Source organism: Polypterus senegalus, chromosome 12 (genome assembly GCF_016835505.1).
Source record: "Polypterus senegalus isolate Bchr_013 chromosome 12, ASM1683550v1, whole genome shotgun sequence".
NCBI classification, from domain to species: domain Eukaryota; kingdom Metazoa; phylum Chordata; class Cladistia; order Polypteriformes; family Polypteridae; genus Polypterus; species Polypterus senegalus.
This window is the reverse complement of record NC_053165.1, coordinates 14,934,221-14,953,602: the sequence shown is the minus strand read 5'-3', so window position 1 is coordinate 14,953,602 and position 19,382 is coordinate 14,934,221. Positions and strand designations below refer to the sequence as shown.

At 42.8% G+C, this 19,382-nt stretch overlaps 1 protein-coding gene across 5 annotated transcripts in view; it reads left to right on the top strand.

Moving 5' to 3' along the window:
* The window catches only part of uba7 (ubiquitin-like modifier activating enzyme 7), a 289,490-nt gene that overhangs the window by 26,809 nt on the left and 243,299 nt on the right, over window positions 1–19,382 (top strand). For all 5 annotated transcript variants that reach the window (XM_039770998.1, XM_039771000.1, XM_039770997.1 and 2 more), the window contains exons 11-15: window positions 2,009–2,119; window positions 3,809–3,889; window positions 10,804–10,959; window positions 14,708–14,873; window positions 18,532–18,728. In XM_039770998.1, coding sequence (XP_039626932.1) covers window positions 2,009–2,119; window positions 3,809–3,889; window positions 10,804–10,959; window positions 14,708–14,873; window positions 18,532–18,728 — 711 coding nt within the window. The remainder of the gene's footprint in view (window positions 1–2,008; window positions 2,120–3,808; window positions 3,890–10,803; window positions 10,960–14,707; window positions 14,874–18,531; window positions 18,729–19,382) is intronic.

Below are 19,382 nucleotides of genomic sequence, written 5' to 3'. Positions count from 1 at the left end.
TCAATGTGCTGCCCATTGTGTTGGATTGTCAATGCAACCCTGTTCTCCCACTCTTCACACACTGATAGCAACACCACAGGAGAAATGCTAGCACAGGCTTCCAGTATCCGTAGTTTCAGGTGCTACACATCTCGTATCTTCACAGCATAGACAATTGCCTTCAGATGACCCCAAAGATAAAAATGGTAAATGGCCTGTATTTGATATAGCGCCTACTAGAGTTCAAGAACCCCCCTAGGCGCTTTACAACACAACAGTCATTCACCCATTCACACACACATTCATACGCTGGTGATGATAAGCTACTATGCAGCCACAGCTGCCCTGGGGCACATTGACAGAAGTGAGGCTGCCGAACACTGGCGCCACCAATCCTTCCGACCACCACCAGCAGGCAAGGTAGGTTAAGTGTCTTGCCCAAGGACACAACAGCTGCATTCTCATGCCGGGAGCCAGGATCGAACCTGCGACCCTCCGATTAGATAAAAGTCTAAGGGGGTCAGATCGGGAGACCCTTAGGGCCCATTTAACTGGCCCACAATGACCAATCCACTTTCCAGGAAACTGTTCATCTAGGAATGCTCGGACCTGACACCCATAATGTGGTGGTGCACCATCTTGCTGGAAAAACTCAGGGAACGTGCCAGCTTCAGTGCATAAAGAGGGAAACACATCATCATGTAGCAATTTCGCATATCCAGTGGCCTTGAGGTTTGCATTGATGAAGAATGGCCCCACTCTCTTTGTACCCCATATACCACACCATACCATCAATTTTTTTGTTCCAACAGTCTTGGAGGGATCCATCCAATGTGGGTTAGTGTCAGACCAATAGCGGCGGTTTTGTTTGTTAACTTCGCCATTCACATAAAAGTTTGCCTCATCACTGAACAAAATCTTCTGTGTAAACTGAGGGTCCTGTTCCAATTTTTGTTTTGCCCATTCTGCAAATTCAGTGCGCCGATCTGGATCATCCTCGTTGAGATGCTGCAGTAGCTGGAGTTTGTAAGGGTGCCATTTGTGAGTAGCTAATATCCGCCGAAGGGATGTTCGACTAATGCCACTCTCCAGTGACATGCGGCGAGTGCTACGCTGTGGGCTCTTGCTGAATGAAGCTAGGACAGCCACTGATGTTTCTTCATTAGTGACAGTTTTCATGCGTCCACATTTTGGCAAATCACTGAACCAGTTTCACGAAACTTACCAAACAGTTTACTAACTGTAGCATGGGAGATGGGTGGTCTCGTAGGGTGTCTTGCATTGAAATCTGCTGCAATGACCCGGTTACTGCGTTCACCAGACATCAACACAATTTCTATCCGCTCCTCACGTGTTAACCTCTGCGACATGTCAATGGCTGTAAACAAAGAGAAACTTGTAAATAACTCATGAAAGAATAAAGTTACGTTCAAACCAAGCACATCATTGTTTTTCTTGTGAAATTCCCAATAAGTTTGATGTGTCACATGACCCTCTTCCTATTGAAAAAACAAAAGTTGGATCCAAAATGGCCGACTTCCAAATGGCCACCATGGTCACCACCCATCTTGAAAAGTTTCCCCCTCACATATACTAATGTGCCACAAACAGGAAGTTAATATCACCAACCATTCCCATTTTATTAAGGTGTATCCATATAAATGGCCCACCCTATATATTTATGCATTTCAATTAACCATAATCAATTTTATATATATATATATATATCTCTATAGCCACCTAGTGACCCAAGTACAGAACATAAGGACCAACTCCGCACAGGTTGCTCATCCAGTTCAGGGCACACTCATGCACACCCACCTCCCAAGATGCCGGAGAGAAGCCCATGCAGACATAAGAAGAAAAGGCAATGACCAGTTACAGGTAGGAAATGTGAGGCAATAGTGATGGCCGCTGCACCTTCACCCAAGAGCTTAATGAACTCCGTGACATTGCGGTATGTTTTTTTTTTTTTGTGATTTCAGTGTATTGTTCCTAACTCTTATTGTGGTCTTTGTCCCCTACCCAGGCCTGCAGCGGCAAGTTCACTCCCCTCAGGCAGTGGCTATACTTTGATGCTCTGGAGTGTCTGCCTGAAGATGCCAGCGATTGCAGACTCACCGAGGAGACTTGTTCACCGGTACGCTTCATGAACTTTAAATACTGCAGAGCGACAGTAATAGATGGACAAACGAAACCTCAGGTCGAATTTATTGCAGAAATATCGACCTCAGAAAGTCCTGAGCTGAAGCCATCTGAACGTTTAATTGCATTCATTTGAGAGACCAAGAAAAAATGGTGAAAAATTATGCAACAAAAGTCCAGATCTTGGCAAGTTTTAATGAAAAATAGTTGATCTGCGGCTCTAATAAAAGGCACACATCGGTTAAAGGGGGTTAAGTGTTGAGACCACCCCAAGGCACATCTCGTAGACTCGTGAACAGATCAGTCCACAGCTGAAGGGCCTACAACTGAGGGCTCAGCCTCCTATGGTAATTTATGAATCAGCAGAACTGCTCAAAGACCACCGGCTTGAGATTATGAGATTGTAATGTACACTCCGGGATGTACAGATTAAGAAAACAAGGAAAAATAAATCTACAGACGGGGAGCACCCCCATCAGTCCATCACAGGGCCCAGTCGTGCGCACACACACCCAATGTGTCTCTCAAAAATAATCCAGCTGCAGATTCAATTAGATTTATTATTTTTAATTGCACTGAATGCGTATCGTATATACATTTTATATTCATTGTGGCCTGTAGGGGGCGCTCCAGATAACCCAACACAGACAGACACAGGCACAAGTCCAGCAACACACAAGGCTCTCTATATAATGTGAAACTCTCTGAGAAGAGTTTCTCACAGCAGTCAGTCAGACAGTCATCGTCCAACCCGCTATAATCTAACACAGGGTCACGGGAGTCTGCTGGAGCCAATCCCAGCCAACACAAGATAGGAACAAATTTAAGACAGGGCACCGCCCACCACACGGCACACACACACCAAGCACACACACACAATTTAGGATCACCAATGCATGTCTTTGGACTGTGGGAGGAAACCCACGCAGACACGGGGAGAACATGCAAACTCCACGTAGGAAGGACCTGAGAAGCAAACCCTGGGCTCCTTACTGTGAGGCAGCAGCGCTACCATCGCACCACCATGCCAACCCCACAGCAGTACCAACCAAATGTAATAAGCACAAGTACCCACCGCACTTGGTCTTCTCTTCGTCTGTCTGCCTCCACTCCTCCCAGCAGGCTTCATCTTTCTTTCTCCTGAATTTGGCTCCTAGAGCTGCAGCAGCTGCACCCGGGAGTACCTCGGTGTCCTGTAAGCCTGGTCTGGTTGAGGCAGGAGCCCAACAAAGTAGGGATTACCAGAGCCTGCAGCACCCCCAGGACCCAACCCTGTGGGAATCCATGCCACTGTAACAACCCGGGAGTGGGGGCTTCCATCTAGTGATCCGGGGGAGATAATGCCGTGTAGGTGCTTTCTCACCTGGTCCTTCCATTAAGAAGGCATCCTAGATGCCAAGGGTGCCAGCCACCTGCCACACCATAAAAGCAACGTACATGAAATGCACACTAAAACAGAACTTCTGGACCAATATGGACACCTCGACCCACCAGCAAAGGTGTAGCCTGATGTACAGTTTGGGTCAGAACTGGACTGGTGACACCTGAAGCTTAAAAACCAAATGTTTCATAAATGAACTTTAGGAAGTTCAAGAAACTGGAGGACCTGGAAAAAGTGGAACTCCATGTAAACAAAGGCTGGTCCGAGCTCCATGTTTAATCTTCTCAACTGTGTTTCTTGCAGAGAGGGAGTCGCTACGATGGACAGATTGCTGTGTTTGGTTCTGCCTTTCAGGAAAAGTTGTCCAGACAGAAATTATTCATGGTAGGTTTATGTTCAAAAATGGATATTACTTTTTAATCATTGTGACAAAGTGAAGCTAATGTGATTATCGATCTTTAAATAAGGTTTTACCATTAGGTCAAGTTAGACTTCTTAGTTCTGCTTTGAACACATGGACGTCTGCCTGTCTATCTATCTGATCCACCCTACTCCCATACTAAAATTAATATCTATCTATCTATCTATCTATCTATCTATCTATCTATCTATCTATCTATCTATCTATCTATCTATCTATCTATCTAATCCTGCCTACTATTCTAAAGTTATCTCTCTCTCTCTCTCTCTCTCTCTCTATGTATGTATCTATCTATCTATCTATCTATCTTATAACCTCACTCTTCAATGAAAGTTGATTCATAGCACTTACAGGAGATTCCTTCAAAATTACAATTACACAACTACAGCAGTAATTAAACAAACCATACAGCATCTAGAAACAAGAATATGCAAAGTAGGCTGAACAAAGATGGGGGTAAGTGGGAGATCTGAAAGGTGTTATATATTAAGAAAGAAAGACCACACAAAATAATGTATTACAATATGACTCTAGGACTGTAATGGGGTGCTGTACCGCGTTAGCCACTATGGATGCAGCGAGAAATCAAACAAAAATGACACCTTTTATTGGCTAACTAAAAAGATTACAATATGTCAGCTTTCAAGGCAACTCAGGCAGGATGTAATCACATCTTGTAATCACAATTTACATCTCGCCTGAAGAAGGGGCCTGAGATGTTTCTAAAGCCGGCATATTGTAATCTTTTTAGTTAGCCAATAAAAGGTGTCATTCTGTATGACATCTCACTACAATGCTATAACTTATTATCTATTCTATTATACAGCAGTCACCATCCCCAAATCAATAAACAAAAGAGAATGGACACGAAGGAAAGTGCAGTGAGGTGATTTTATTTTAATTTCTCAATTCTGTCAGCTCTTTTAGTTAATTAGTAACTGATTTTATTAATTTGGTTATCTTAACTTTGATATACTTTAGCTTCACTCCTGGATGTTTTGTGCCAGACGCCAAACGCCACTCTGCATTTGAAAAAGTCTTTCATATTTTTTTCTTGTACTTTTTACCAATTTAGCTCGGAAAAAAATGCATTTTCTTTGCTTTTAGCGCGCTAAAAATCTGATTTATTTCTTTTTCTTGGTTTCTGTTATCGTCGAAGTGCGTAAGAGTCTTAAGGTAAAGGAGCCAGTAGAGGGCGCAAGAAGCCAGGAAATGCCTGCCGATGTGTCGCGCGGCCAGGCACGTGGCTAATTTGAATAGCTGAACGCGCTTTTTTCGCATTCTAATAAAAGACGACTCCGGGATGCTGGCCATAGACGTAGCTTCAAATAAAAAAGGCAAATTTAAAAGAAAAGATTAAAATGGCAATGGACGAAAGATGACTGGAGAAGTGTTTTATTGTCAGCAGTCCGCAGTCGTCTTCTCAGTGTTCTAATGTGACACTGGTTGGTATTCTGCGTATATTTAAGGAAGATGCCAACTGAGGGCCTGTACTATAGAGTGTCTTGTTTTCCCACATCGCGCACTCTGATGACCTTTTCCTCCTAATACATTTGCCCATCGCCGTCTTCCTCTTCATATCCAGCCTGTTCTCTTCTCTCAAGACAGTAACAGACTATTTTGCATGAAATCTTCAGTTTCTTGGCAATCCGTCTCATGCAATAACCTTCATTGTATAAATAAACACACATGTTTCCTTAGGAAGCTGTTCGCCATTTTTGAACCCAGAACTGAACTTTAGGTGAGTACATGATTTGAGGAACACAGCGCCTACCATCATGACGCCGCCGTATGAAACATTGTAGCCCATAAAGAGAGGCAGATTCCTGAACAGTTCAGCCTCGGGACTGATCAGAAGTCCTGACTGACCAACTAACTTACTTTATTTATTTATTTTTATTTTTTTTTTATTGTTAACCTCAAGGGCCCTGCCCAGTTGGTCCATTAAAGTAAGGAATAATTTACAGCTTCACGAGTAATTTGATGCAATGCGTTCAGAGTTCAAATTGAATTCGGTGGATTATTATATCCGTGGCTAAGCTCTGTTACAGTTTCATGGTTATTACCCAAGATCTGTGACAGAAAAATCGAAAAGCACACCAAGTGTAGCTTGAGCAGGACCTTCGTAAGCAAGAGAGAACGAGAGACGTTGGGAGCATGCGCATTACTGCACCCACCACACGACAGACCACCTGGATTGGGACCCGAGTGCAGCCGTGCGTGCAACAGGCGACACCTCATCAGTACACTGAACAGTGTGAAGCCTTTTATGGTGACTGGAGTGCCAATCCTGCCACCAACCCCAACGTTTTCCCTGTAAATTGGAGGACCTGCTTGCGGGATGATCTCTAAAGTCAAGTATTCTGAGCCAAATTACGATTTCGAGTTTACTGCTGTGTGCTTGGTGTGTGTGCGCGCGCCCTGCCCTGGGTTTGTTTCCTGCCTTGCGCACTGTGTCGGCTGGGACACAGACCCCCGTGACCCTGTAGTTCGGATATAGCGGGTTGGATAATGGATGGATGGATGGATGGTAACATTGCAGCTGGTGCTCCTAACAGCCACCTGAATGGTCGACCGCCAGACTTTAGTGGTCTTCAGAACCCGACTTGATGTTATTTTGCAGGAATTCGGTAGATAGACCTTGTTGGGCGGACTGAATGGACTGCTCTCGTCTAGATTGTTCTAAAGAATCTGAAGAGCATGAGACACCTGAAGCACCACCATCATCCGCCGTCATCTCCACAAGACCCTGCAAACTTGGTCTGCGCTGCCACTGTGGATATTCCACCTGCGGCGATGAAGCTAACAAAGGCGGTGGAAGAGAAGACCCAAGAATTGATTGTTTAATTAAGATGTGGCACGTTGGCCGTTGGCTATGGTGATGGCCAGGACGCCTGGTTGAACAGGAAATAACGGAGACCCGAAGAAAAGCTATGATTGCGTACCTTATACGTGGTACTCTTAATGGCTGAACAGCTTCGGTGCTAAAAACGACAGTTTAACAATGAAAACAAGTATTGGACAAAGCTTATAAAAAGAGTGGTTACAGTGGTCAAGTTTTAGCAGAATGAAGACCACCTTTTAGCAAACAGTGTGAAATGTTTAGGCGCCATAACAGAGGAAGGACATACTTAACCTTATTAGGGATCATATATAGAGAACTGAGCGCTGGCCGTGGATGCCCTCCATAACCGATCTCGACGACGAGTTCAGAATTCATTAAACATAAACGGGACAACGCATCTCTTTATTCATCAGTCCCATAAAAAATTAAAAACACTTTTTCAGCACCAGATGAGACGCACGCGAATAGATATTGCAGCGTTCAGGAGTAAAGTGGGCGTGACACCTCATTTTAAACTGCTAAAGTCGAGTTTGATTGACAGTTACCCCGCCTCCAGATCCACCCATAATGTCTTCTCACTTACGAGCAGCCGGCTCTGATGATGCGATACGCGTCACCCAAAGGTCACGTGCTTCAGACGTCACCAAGTGCCTGCCAAGGGGGTGGGGTCTCCTTATACCTTTTTTTGCATGGGGAATGTTTTATCACAGAATGGATCAAAATAAAAGTTGAACAAAAAATTTAGAAAAAGATGTATAGCACGTGAACATTTTCACAGATTATATTAAGATGAATGTCCAGCCCGTGGACTTTTCGCGTGTCTGACGTGGATACTCCGTATGTATCTCAGCCAACATCCACAACTGTATGAACTATAGAAAAAAATACAGCTGGAGATTTTCGAAACGATCTTGACTAACGTGGGATTAGGTCAGCCAAAGTTTATTACGCTGCTCTTAATAATGGTAGGGTGTGCTGTAGCGTGTTAGCCATTATGGATGCAATAAGAAGTCAAGGAAAATGACCCCTTTTATTGGAATATTGACTGTTTTCGAGGTAACTCAGGCCTCTTCTTCAGGCGAGATGTAATCAATAAAGAGAAAACAGTTGAGTTTTTATCGTAAGGATAATTGTGAGATTATAATGTGAACAGAAGGGGGCGCGCTTGTTGTGATTTTTGCTTCCTCCGGTAGAATAATGCCAAGAAAGCTAAACTGTGCAATATATATATATATATATATATATATATATATATATATATATATATATATATAATATATATAATATATATATATATATATATATATATATATAAATAAATACAGGACTACATGCAAAGAAAGGATGAACAGAAAGCGAGTATCTTCTTCTTCGTCATGCTCTTCATTTTTCTAGGTGGGGGTCAATGTGCATGATCCACCTTCTCCTGCCCCTCCTGTCCAGTCAGACCCCTTTTCCTTCAGATCTTCTTTTATTTTATCCATCGGCCTTCACTTCGGCCACCCCTACTTTTCTCCCTTTTCCTCTTTGCCCCATTTATTCATCGCATGTCCTCATCCCAGAAACAGAACGTGAGAATCTCAAGTCCCAAATAAGCAGGGCCACTCCTGGGCTACCTGCAGTAAATCAGCTCCCTGTATCTGAGGTGCTGTGATGGTCTAAAACACTCCAGACAGATCCAAATCCAGGCGTTCAAACCTTGTCGGGTCAAGAAAGCAAGAAGACTCCAGGATGGAATGGCTGCCAAAGGGGCTTGAACGAGGGTCCGACTACTTGTTTCAATTGAACATATCACTTTTTGGAGAAATCTTGATTTTGCTTTGCCATTCTGACATGCAGAGTGTTGCTTGAGGAGGGAGCACGTGAAATTAAAATGAATTTAGCGCAAGGCAGCGACTTAACAAAATGTGACAGAAGTATATTGTTAACTCAGCAGTGCCTACCTGTACGTGCCAGCGTACTTCACAAGCGCCTTGCTTGGTTAGGGTCAAAGAATGAGAAAGTGCCAGCCTTGTGGTGTCAAGAGCAGGGTGTCACATAAAGCCACTTGATTTGGACTCCATTCTGAGTATCACGCGTGCTTGTGTGGTTTTGTCATATCATTGACTGCAGGCGGGTGCCTCATACACTAGCACTGACTCATCTATGATGTCAGCTACAATAATTTGTATGTCTTGTAAACAACACAATGATTGTCACACAATACGTAACACGATACGTACCAAAGCCCTTTGTGTGGCAGGCTGTCCAGTTTTCAATGAAGTCATCTGCCTGGTATCGGCCTTAGTGGACGCTGACAGCAAAAATAACAAAATGCCAACTGAGATTTTGGTTTTAAAGCTTTTGTGTGGCTCAGTGTCTGAGGCACTGGTGGCCTGACAGTGCTGCCCCTAGAGCCTATGCCCAATTCTTACCATCTGTTATGCCCCAAATCATGTAATCTGCCAGTGTTGCCTATAAAGGTTACCTACAATTTGTGAATCTATCTATCTATCTATCTATCTATCTATCTATTTCCCTTGGGATAAGTGTCTGTGTATCTGTGTGTCCATCTATCTATGTCTCTGTCATTCCAACAGATCTATCTATCTATCTATGCATCACATCATTTGTAGAAGTGTATTTTATTCTACAAATGTCTGTGATCGTCATCTATCTATCTATCTATCTATTCCAGTAGATCTATCTATCTATCTATCTATCTATCTATCTATCTATCTATCTATCTATCTATCTATCTATCTATCTATCTATCTATCTATCTATCTATCTATCTATCATTTTCACAAGAGCTTCTGTGCCCCTTATCCAATACTCCCTAAACTTTTTCATAGTAGGCATTGCTGCCCTTTAGTGGTAACCAATAAAGCTGTCAGTTCAATCTCCACCACTGACTGGGACTGGTTCTGAATGTGTTGTGTGGTCTGCCAGTTGCTGCTCCCTAGAGGTTATGTCCCCCCCATACATACCAGCTGCTATGCCCCTTGCCCAATACTCCTTGGTCATTTTCATAGATGGAATTACTGTGCTTTAGTGGTAACCAATAAAGCTGTCCATGCAGTCTCCAGCACTGACTGGGACTGGCCCTGATTGTGTTGTGTGGCCTGCCAGTGCTTCCACTCATCCCACCCCAACACCCATACATACCAGCTGCTATGTCTCTTGCCCAATAATTCTTGGTCATTTTCATAGCTGCCATTGTTGTCCTCTAGTGGTAACCAATAAGGCTGTCAGTTCAGTCTCCACCACTAACTGGGGACTGTCTCTGAATTTATTGTGTGGTCTGTCAGTGCTTCCCCCTAGAGGTTATGCCCCCCATACATACCAGCTGCTATGCCCGTTGCCCAATACTCCTTGGTCATTTTCATAGCTGCCATTGCTCTCCTCTAGTGGTAACCAGTAAGGCTGTCAGTTCAGTCTCCACCACTGACTGAGGACTGTCACTGAATTTGTTATGTGGCCTGCCAGTGCACCTCCATCCCCATCCATACTTACCATCTGCTTTGCCCCAAATCATGTGATCTGCCAGTGCTGCCTATAAAAGTTACCTACAATTATCAACCATTTTCACAAGAGCCACTGTTGCCCCCAGCTTCTGTGCCCCTTGCCCAATACTCCCTAGACTTTTTCACAGGATGCATTGGTGCCCTCTAGTGGTAAAAAGTTAAGGCTATACATTAATATGTCCCAGCCCTGACTCCGACAGTCTCTGAATGAGCCTTGTGTTCTGCCAGTGCTGTCCCCCTAGAGGTTATGCTCCTCCCACCCATACTTACCAGCTGCTGTGCCCCTTACCCAATACTCCTCAGTCATTTTCACAGCTGGCATAGCTGCCCTCTAGTACATTACAATACAACATAATACAGTTTATTTCTTGCACAGCCCAGAATCGCACAAGCATTGCCGCAATGGTCTTTAACAGGCCCTTGCTTTTGACAGCCCCCCAGCCTTGACTCTCTAAGAAGGTGTCCTGATAACAGTCTGATATTCATTTCAGTAACTGGGCTATTTGGTTTTTTTTTCTTTTTTGAGGTGGGAGCTGGGGCCATTGGCTGCGAGCTGCTGAAGAACTTTGCAATGATGGGACTTGCGACTGAAAAGGGTGGAAACATTACTGTGACGGACATGGATTCTATCGAGCACTCAAATCTGAACCGGCAGTTCTTGTTTCGGCTTCAAGATGTCGGGGTAAGGGGCAGAGGCCTGCTTTTTATTGTTGTGTCATTTTTACAGTCACATTCATTTTACTGAAATCTGTGCACAAATGAACAACAATATCAGCATAGATAACAGTAGTCCTTCAGTGATGGTCCATCAGATTGTGTTTTGGAGAACTTGGCGATTCCCAGGAATTCCCAGCAGGTAAGGTACAAGCTTTGCTCCACTGGATTTGGGCAGTTGATCCGATTCTTCCTGGCAGATCCTCTCAGGCTCCATTAGATTGAATGGGAAGCGACTGTCAAGTGCCATCTTCAGGTCTCTCCACAGATGTTCTGTTGGGTTCAAGTCTTGGCTTTGCTTGGGCTATTCAAAGACAGTCTAAGACTTGTCCCGAAGCCATTCCAGCATTGTCTTGGCTGACTGTCGCCCCAGTCTGTGATCACGTGCACTCTGGAGCAGGTGTTCTTCCAGGACCACTCTGTATTTGGCCGTATTCATCCTTCATTCCATCTCTGACCAGTCTCTCCGTCTCTGCACCCTCACAGCACCATGCTTCATTGTAAGGATGGTATCAGGAAGGTGATGAGCAGGACCTGGTTGTCTCCCAGACATACTGCTTGGACTTCTACCCAATTAGTTCAGTTTTCAGTTCAGAGAATCTTCATCCTTGTGCTCTCAGGCTCCTTTAAATGTTGTGTGGCAAACTCCAAGAAGGAGTTATCCACGGTACCATGAACACCTGATTCAAAGATTGCTGCTGGCATGGTTGGAGCGGTCCAGTGCCGCTCAGATTCACAGCTTCGAAGGGACGGTGATTTATTTATTTATTTTTTGGTGGGAAATTCCAGGAGCTCACCCAAGCCTTGGCCCGACCCACACTCATTCACAGACAGAGACACAAATCCAATAAATCAAATAAATCAATGAATAGTATATTAAATGGAAATTAAATATAAACACCAAAAAAATCGGATAACCCTCCCCTTCCCCTTTGGTGATTAAAAAAAATACAACACCCAACAATAAACACCCATGACAGTGTCCATGAATCTGTCCCCAAGAAACAAACTAACGGAAGAAGTAGATAGATACTTTATTAATCCCAAGGGGAAATTCACATAGTATATGGAGTGAAAGATAACGATCCCGGGAATAGCTTTCCATAAGTAGCATATTAAATAAACAGTCCTACCGGTGGTCCTGATGTGGTGAATGGTGAGATTTGTGGGCGCGCTCCCACCGATGAAGCACGATGACCAATCCACCACTATTCACACAACAGTACATACATCCTTACAGGCTCACGATCCAGGATATAAACGATATTCCACACGAGTTATGTTAGACGAGACAAACGGGTGAACAGAAGCACAGACAAACCTTCCCTTGCTGCTTAGCTGGCTCCTTTTCAGGACACCCGCTGGCCCATCTTGTCCCCAGCAACCGCTGTGCCTGTTTCAGACATCTAATGATGGCAATACCCTCGGGGCAGCTGGGAAGTGAAGTCTATTAAGTTGTAGTACTGTTACAAGGTTCATCCATCTCAGCAGAGGACCTCTAATGCTCCTCCTTGGTCAGCTCTCTAATCGATTATTCCTTTTTGAGTAGGCAGCTTAGGAAGAGTACTGGTGGTCCCAAATCTCTGTCCATTTCACAGTTCTTGAGGCCACTGTGCATCTGGAAACATCCAAAGCTTTAGAAATGGTTTGATTCCCCTTGCCCTGATCTGTGCCTCTGTACCATTCAATCACAGAGGCCTGCAGAGAGTATCTTAGACTTCATGGCTTGGTGTTTGTCTTGACATGTGGTGTGAATTGTGGGAATTTCAATACACAAGTGTGTGCCTTTCTAAACAAAGTCCAGTCAATTCAGTTTCTGAGAGGTGAACTCCAATCAAGTTCTAGAAACAACTCAAGGAGAATCAAATCCGGCAGAATGCACCTGACACACAACTTGGAGTGCCACAGCAAAGAGTCTGAATACTTCTAGCAATGAGAGATTTCAGTTTTTAATAAATCTGCAGACCTTTCTGAAAACGCATTACAATACAACACAGCCCAAAATCACAGAAGAAGTACCACAATGGGCTTTAACAGGCCCTGCCTTTTGACAGCCCCCCAGCCTTGACTCTCTAAGAAGACAAGGAAAAAATCCTAAAAAATAAACCCTTGTAGGGAGAAAAAAATGGAAGGAACCTTGGGAAAGGGCGTTCAAAGAGAGACCCTTTACCAGGTAGGTTGGGCATGCAATGAGTGTCAAAAACAGGGGGTCAATACAACACACAGAACAGAACACAAGTCATCCTCAATACAATATAATAGTGTAATGGGAATATTACAAGTAGAGAGCAGAATTCAACAGTCGATGATATCCCATAATACGATTTGGATTTGTTCAGAGTCCTGGAGACCTCAGCCATCAAGCCGCCTCCCACTATTGGCCATTCCACAGCTGAGTCAGCGCTGGGTCAGCCAATCCAATGAAAGGACCCCTCTACCTGATGATTCCTGCGATCCTCTATCAGGGATGACTTTACCTTAGGCGGGCAAAACAACTTGGCACGTGGGCCGTGGCACATTTGAGTACCGAGAAGAGAAACAGAATAGGTGTGGGTTAGTAACAAATTAGAACTGTCATGTTACTTATGTTTTAGTGCCAGTGACTAACAACAGAGATTCAGTCTGTACAGTTAATCAGCAGCTCTAGTCAGGGTGTGCTAAACTGAAGTTGTGAGTCTTCGGCCGGGATTTGAAAGCTGAGACCGAAGGGGCATCTCTTATAGTAGCAGGCAGACCACTCCACAGCTTAGGGGTCCTGTAACTAAAAGCTCGACCTCCTGTTTTATTAATTCTTGGAATCATAAGCAGACCAGCATCTTGAGATCTTAATGTGCGTTCTAGTTTATAAGTCATGATAAATTCAGATAAGTAAGCCAGACCTCGGCCATTTAAGGCTTCATATGTTAAAAGGAGGGCTTTGAAATCTGCCCTAAACTTAACTGGGAGCCCGTGTAAGGATTTAATTACCGGAGTTATGTGTTTGTATTTTCTTGTTCTTGTAATCACTCTTGCAGCAGCATTTTTGAACATCATCACTTTGTCATTATGGGTTACTGAGTGTAGATTAACAGCCAAAAATGGCAAATGCATTTTCATTTTAAATGAAATCTACAACACAGTAAATTGTGCAGGAAGAGAATAGGCTTTGGACTTCAGACCCTGAGGTTGTGGATTCAAATCCCACTGCTGACACCATTTTACCATGAGCAAGTCACTTGACCTGCCTGTGCTCCAATAGGAAAACCAAAAGAAATGGAACCAATTGTATTATAAATGTTGTAAGTCGTCAGCCAAATAAGTACACTTGAAACTTTCCCCCATCTGCTCTGCATACTTGAATTGTGCCTCATCTGTTTGCAAGCCCAGAGGACTCCACACATCCGAATGATATGTCGTGGAGCCGGAATTGTTGCCACTGTTGCCCCACCATCATGGGTTCATATTACAAACCAATAAACTCCACACACACACACACACACTCTGGGAACTTGGATCCCTAGAGCTACCCACTGTGCATTTGTGCCCATTTGTGACCTTCTCATTATCACGGAATGCAAGTCTGCAAATCTCATGTCCTGTAAAATAAGGCCGCCTGCCATTAAGAGATGTCCGGTCCCGACTGGCCCTAAATCTTCATTCTGTATACTATTTAATAAATTGCATTCTTTTGCTATACTTTGCTTTAACAGTTGAATGTTATTTTGTCATAAATTTAGAAAATGAAGTCCATCACTGCAGCAAAGGCAGTCCGAAAAATGAATCCATCCTTAAGGATAACAGCTCGCCAGGACAGACTCGGACCCGAGACAAGTGATGTGTATGGAGACCAATTCTTTTCCAAGCTGGATGTTGTATTCACTGCTCTGGACAACGTGGAAGCCAGTGAGTGACATTTTCTAATGACCATCACCGCTTCGTTTTGGTTACATTTGCTCATTATCTGTACAATTTGTACAAGTCATTAGACAGCAAGTGGTAAACACGAAGGGTTAAAAACTCCCACCCTGAAAGCCAAAAGTAAACCAAACAGAATAACAGTATGGGGGCTTCTGGAACGAGGGGTCTCATTTGATTAAGATGGGATATGCCAGCGTTCAGAAACCTATTACAATTGTGTGCATTCTCAGTCTTTCTATAGTTTTTGGATTTAAGCAAGCAGCCCGTGCTCTCTCGTTTTCTCAATACGACAGCGAGTTGAGTTGAATGTTTTTTCATCTGAAGTCTCCCATTTTGTAAGTCAGCATCAAGGTTATTATAGTTAATGAAAACTAAAATCAAAACTGAAACTATTATTAAAAAAACATTTTCGTAAACTGAAATAAAATAATTAACAAAACCGAAATGAAAAATTAAAACTAAACGAATCTATTAACGTAGCTGGAAAGACTAACTAAAATAAAATAATAGTTTACTAAAATAAGTTTAGTTTTCATTTTTGAATGAATGTTCTTGCTGCTAGTTTTTAACCCTGATAACTTTTAACTCTAAAACTGAAAGTCATCCACCACCAGCCACCCACACATATTCATTATGGGTTTACTGTTCTTATGATGGGCTATTCAAGTCTCACTGCCCATAACTTTCACACTACATGCTTGATTTTCTTTATTTCCCTCAATACAGCTAGGTGGGGTCTGCACACTGATTCAAGCCTAAGAGCCTTGTTCTTCTTAAGCCCCTGTGATTTTCATGATCACACCTGTCAGCGCACAGTAGATTCTGTTTTCTGATTTTTGATATCATTTCAGGCCTGCAGGTAGCAAAATTCTGTCTATAAATTGTTTGTGCCTGAGATGGAATCAGAGATCAATATGGCTGGTAGAAAATAACAAAGCCCAGTATATGAGATTTTTGAATGCAATATTGAAGGCATTCATTATAAGCACATTGTCGTTGGAGCAGGATATGTTGTGTGCTGTAGACATTTAGAGTAAAAAACCCTCACACCTTAAAATTCACCAAAATGTCATTACAAATTGGCCCATTCTGGGCAATAAAAGGAAACAACAACAACAACATTTATTTATATAGCACATTTTCATACAAACAGTAGCTCAAAGTGCTTTACATATTAAAGAATAGAAAAATGAAAGACACAATTATAAAACAAAATAAATCAACATTAATTAACATCGAATAAGAGTAAGGTTCAATGGCCAGGGGGGACAGAAAAGGAAAAAAGTGCCATCAGCAGCGCAGATTTGTTTAGTACAAATACAACAACAACATTTATTTATATAGCACATTTTCATACAAAAAGTAGCTCAAAGTGCTTGACATAGAAAATGACATAGAAAATATTTTTAAAATGATAAAATTGTGTAAGATTGTTCATATTCAGTGCCTGATTTTGATTATGTTTGTTTTTAATCTGACAAAACCAAAACCAAATAGTAAACTGTGTCACGTAGGGTAGTAAACTTCCACTAACATTAAACTCATATTTATATCCAAACCCGTGTACAGTTCTGACTCATTGTGACACAAAAACTCAACTCCACAGTAGCTCTTTAACCGTACCATAATTACTAAAACTAAAACTGAAACTAATATATATATAAAAATAAAATAGAAATGTCTTTGTAAAATAAAAACTAAAGTAAAACTAAAAATACACAATGAAGGAAAACTAAAACTAAACTGAATTTATAAGTAAGGTCAGAAAAAATCTAGAAATAAAAACTAATATAAAAAGGCAAAACTAATAACCTTGGTCAGCATTCCATACTCGAGCACCACTGTGCGTTTGATGGACCTCGATTTGTCTGTTGACATTTTGGTCTGCAATTGCCAGGGTCTCTTTTGTCTCCTGTCTGGAAAACTGGTGGCACATTTACAACTTTCTAGTCCTCCGGTGCTTCCCCTTTGCTCAAATTAGCATTTTAAGCGTGACATCTTTCATGGCGCTTTAGTAGTTTTCAACATGCCAAGAGCTCGTGACTCTTCCATTTTAAAATCTATGAAGTTTTGATAACACACTGTGGAATAAGCAGTCCCATTTATTCACCCAACCGGTAACCAAAATCACTGGCTTGGTGTGATTGCCTCCACACCTGACCTCGGGCATCTCCTGTAGGGAAGGTGAACAATCAAAGCAGACTTGTTGTGACACTGTGATGGTCCAAGTTTCACGCTTCACGTCCTTTGTTATCATGAACCTGGAACTGTCAGTAGTTATAGGCCGTGGAAGAGTTGAGCAAATGATGATGCACACAGTCTAGAGGTGGTGCAAAGTGTTCAAGACCTTTAAATACAGCGAAACAAATTGTCAGTCAGTCATTTTCTAACCAACTTTGTCTTGAATCGGGTCACAGGTTGGTGCTGGAGCCTAACCCAGCCAGCACAGGGCACAAAGCAGAAACAAATCCTGGGCAGGGTGCCAGTCCACCGCAGACAACAAATAGTCAATCAAGTTCACAAAACCCAAAGTGCAACAGTGCAGTGATCAAAGCTAAATAAATAAGTATGTAAACTTTCCAAAATGTCAGTGTTGGTGAAGGTTATAAAAGTCACTAATGAACAGTAAATAATCTGTTAAAATGTGGTAAAATCATGGCAAGAAACTGTCCTATAAAAACTCACGAGCCCTGGGGCTTCCTTCTAAACAACTGACGTATTCTCTGATTACCCCGGTTTGGTATCCTGCATCCAGAGGAGACGTTCTTCGAACAGGCACAGCCAACCTTTAAAATCCAGGCTCGGGTCACTGTTGTCATCATGGGCTCACACCTGGGTAACACACTGAGCCATTTTGGCAGTCAGTCGGAACAAAATAAATAAATAAATAAAAAATAAACGGACCGCTGCAATGCACTTGACTTTTTGATCTCGCTAACTTATTGGCGCCTCTGCGTAGAAGAACAGCAGCAACAAGCACCTGCTGGGCTCAAATGTGCCTCCTTCAGGGCGGCACGGTACTGTCTGCCTCACTCACCTGGTGTCTTCTCACTGCGGTTTTGTGTCCGAACAGCAAGACTAAATATGTCGCACACATTCATTAAAGATATTTGAAAGTCAGGGTGTATAATAAACGTGTCTGCAAACATTATATTGGTGACATACAGAAACAACAATAGGCACTCGCCAACTGCATCCGACAGCACAGTCTGAGGTGAGGTGAGGCTCATAGCTACCACACCTCACGTTTCCCCCCTGTATTTGAACAGGAAATGCGGCAATTCAGCAATTTTGACTATAACAACGATCAAAATTATTGGAATGATACAGAAAATAATTTTATAGCACAGACCAGTGGACAAAGCATTTTATGTTATCATTGCTGTATTATTATTTTTTTTTTCTCTTCATGATGACACCTCCCCTGACCGCACGTCCCTAAACTGTAGTTACCTGTTCCTATTACACTTGCTGAACAAAAAGGTCCAAGCCTAATGGTACTCGACTGTGTTTACTGCCTATGTAAGTCGCTTTGGATAAAAGCATCTGCCAAGCAAATTCACGTAAGTAAGTTTATTAATTTGACTTTCAAAACGTCCAGCATTTTAAAGCTGCTGCTTCTTCTTTTTTTTTTTTTTTTAAGGAGTATACGTAGACGGGTGTTGTGTCGAACACCAGAAGCCACTGTTGGAATCCGGAACTCTGGGCACCAAAGGCCACACACAAGTCATTGTACCCTTCCTGACGAGATCTTATGGGAAAGTGCCAGACCGGCAGGAGAACGCGTTCCCTTTGTGCACACTCAAGAACTTCCCCTACGCGATTGAACACACTCTGCAGGTAAAGTCGACCTTGTGGTGTGTGCTCTGGACTGGTCAAATGATTCGCTGAATGTTTCTGATCAAAATGTCTGCGCCGAGACCGGGAGACGAAACTCTGAAATGTTGTTATATGAGCAATATGTCTAACAGTTGAATAGGTTAGGTTAGGTTAGGGATAGCTTCAGGTTGTCAAGGTAAGTGGGGCCCACTGATTTCATTCATTAATGGCAGTGCTGCACTTTGTAAGCTTTTATTCTTAACTAGCTGTGTAAGCCCGTGTTGTAAAAAGCCTGCAATCCTAGAAACTATTAAAAATCGTCAGCAAAAAAAATTAAATTCTAGAGATGTCAGGCAATTGAAAGGAACTGCTCTGGGCGTCTCTCTCCTAGGCGGATTCGTTTTGCCAACGTGCTCGTCTCGCTTGTGTATTAGCAGCTATGTGACTGTGTTTCTTCGGAGGTTTCTTTTTGCCGTTGTGCGTATCCTCGGAGGTGGAGCCCTTAGCTCGACTCCACCTCTCACTTCCGGGCCGGACAGACATACACACTTCCACGTGTAGACGTTTATATGTGAGATACCCCTTTCATATTTAATGTTTCATGGCACTCTGCATATTGAGAGTGATGGTCTGTTTGGAAAAGCAACATAATCCAGCATGAGTATATATATATAT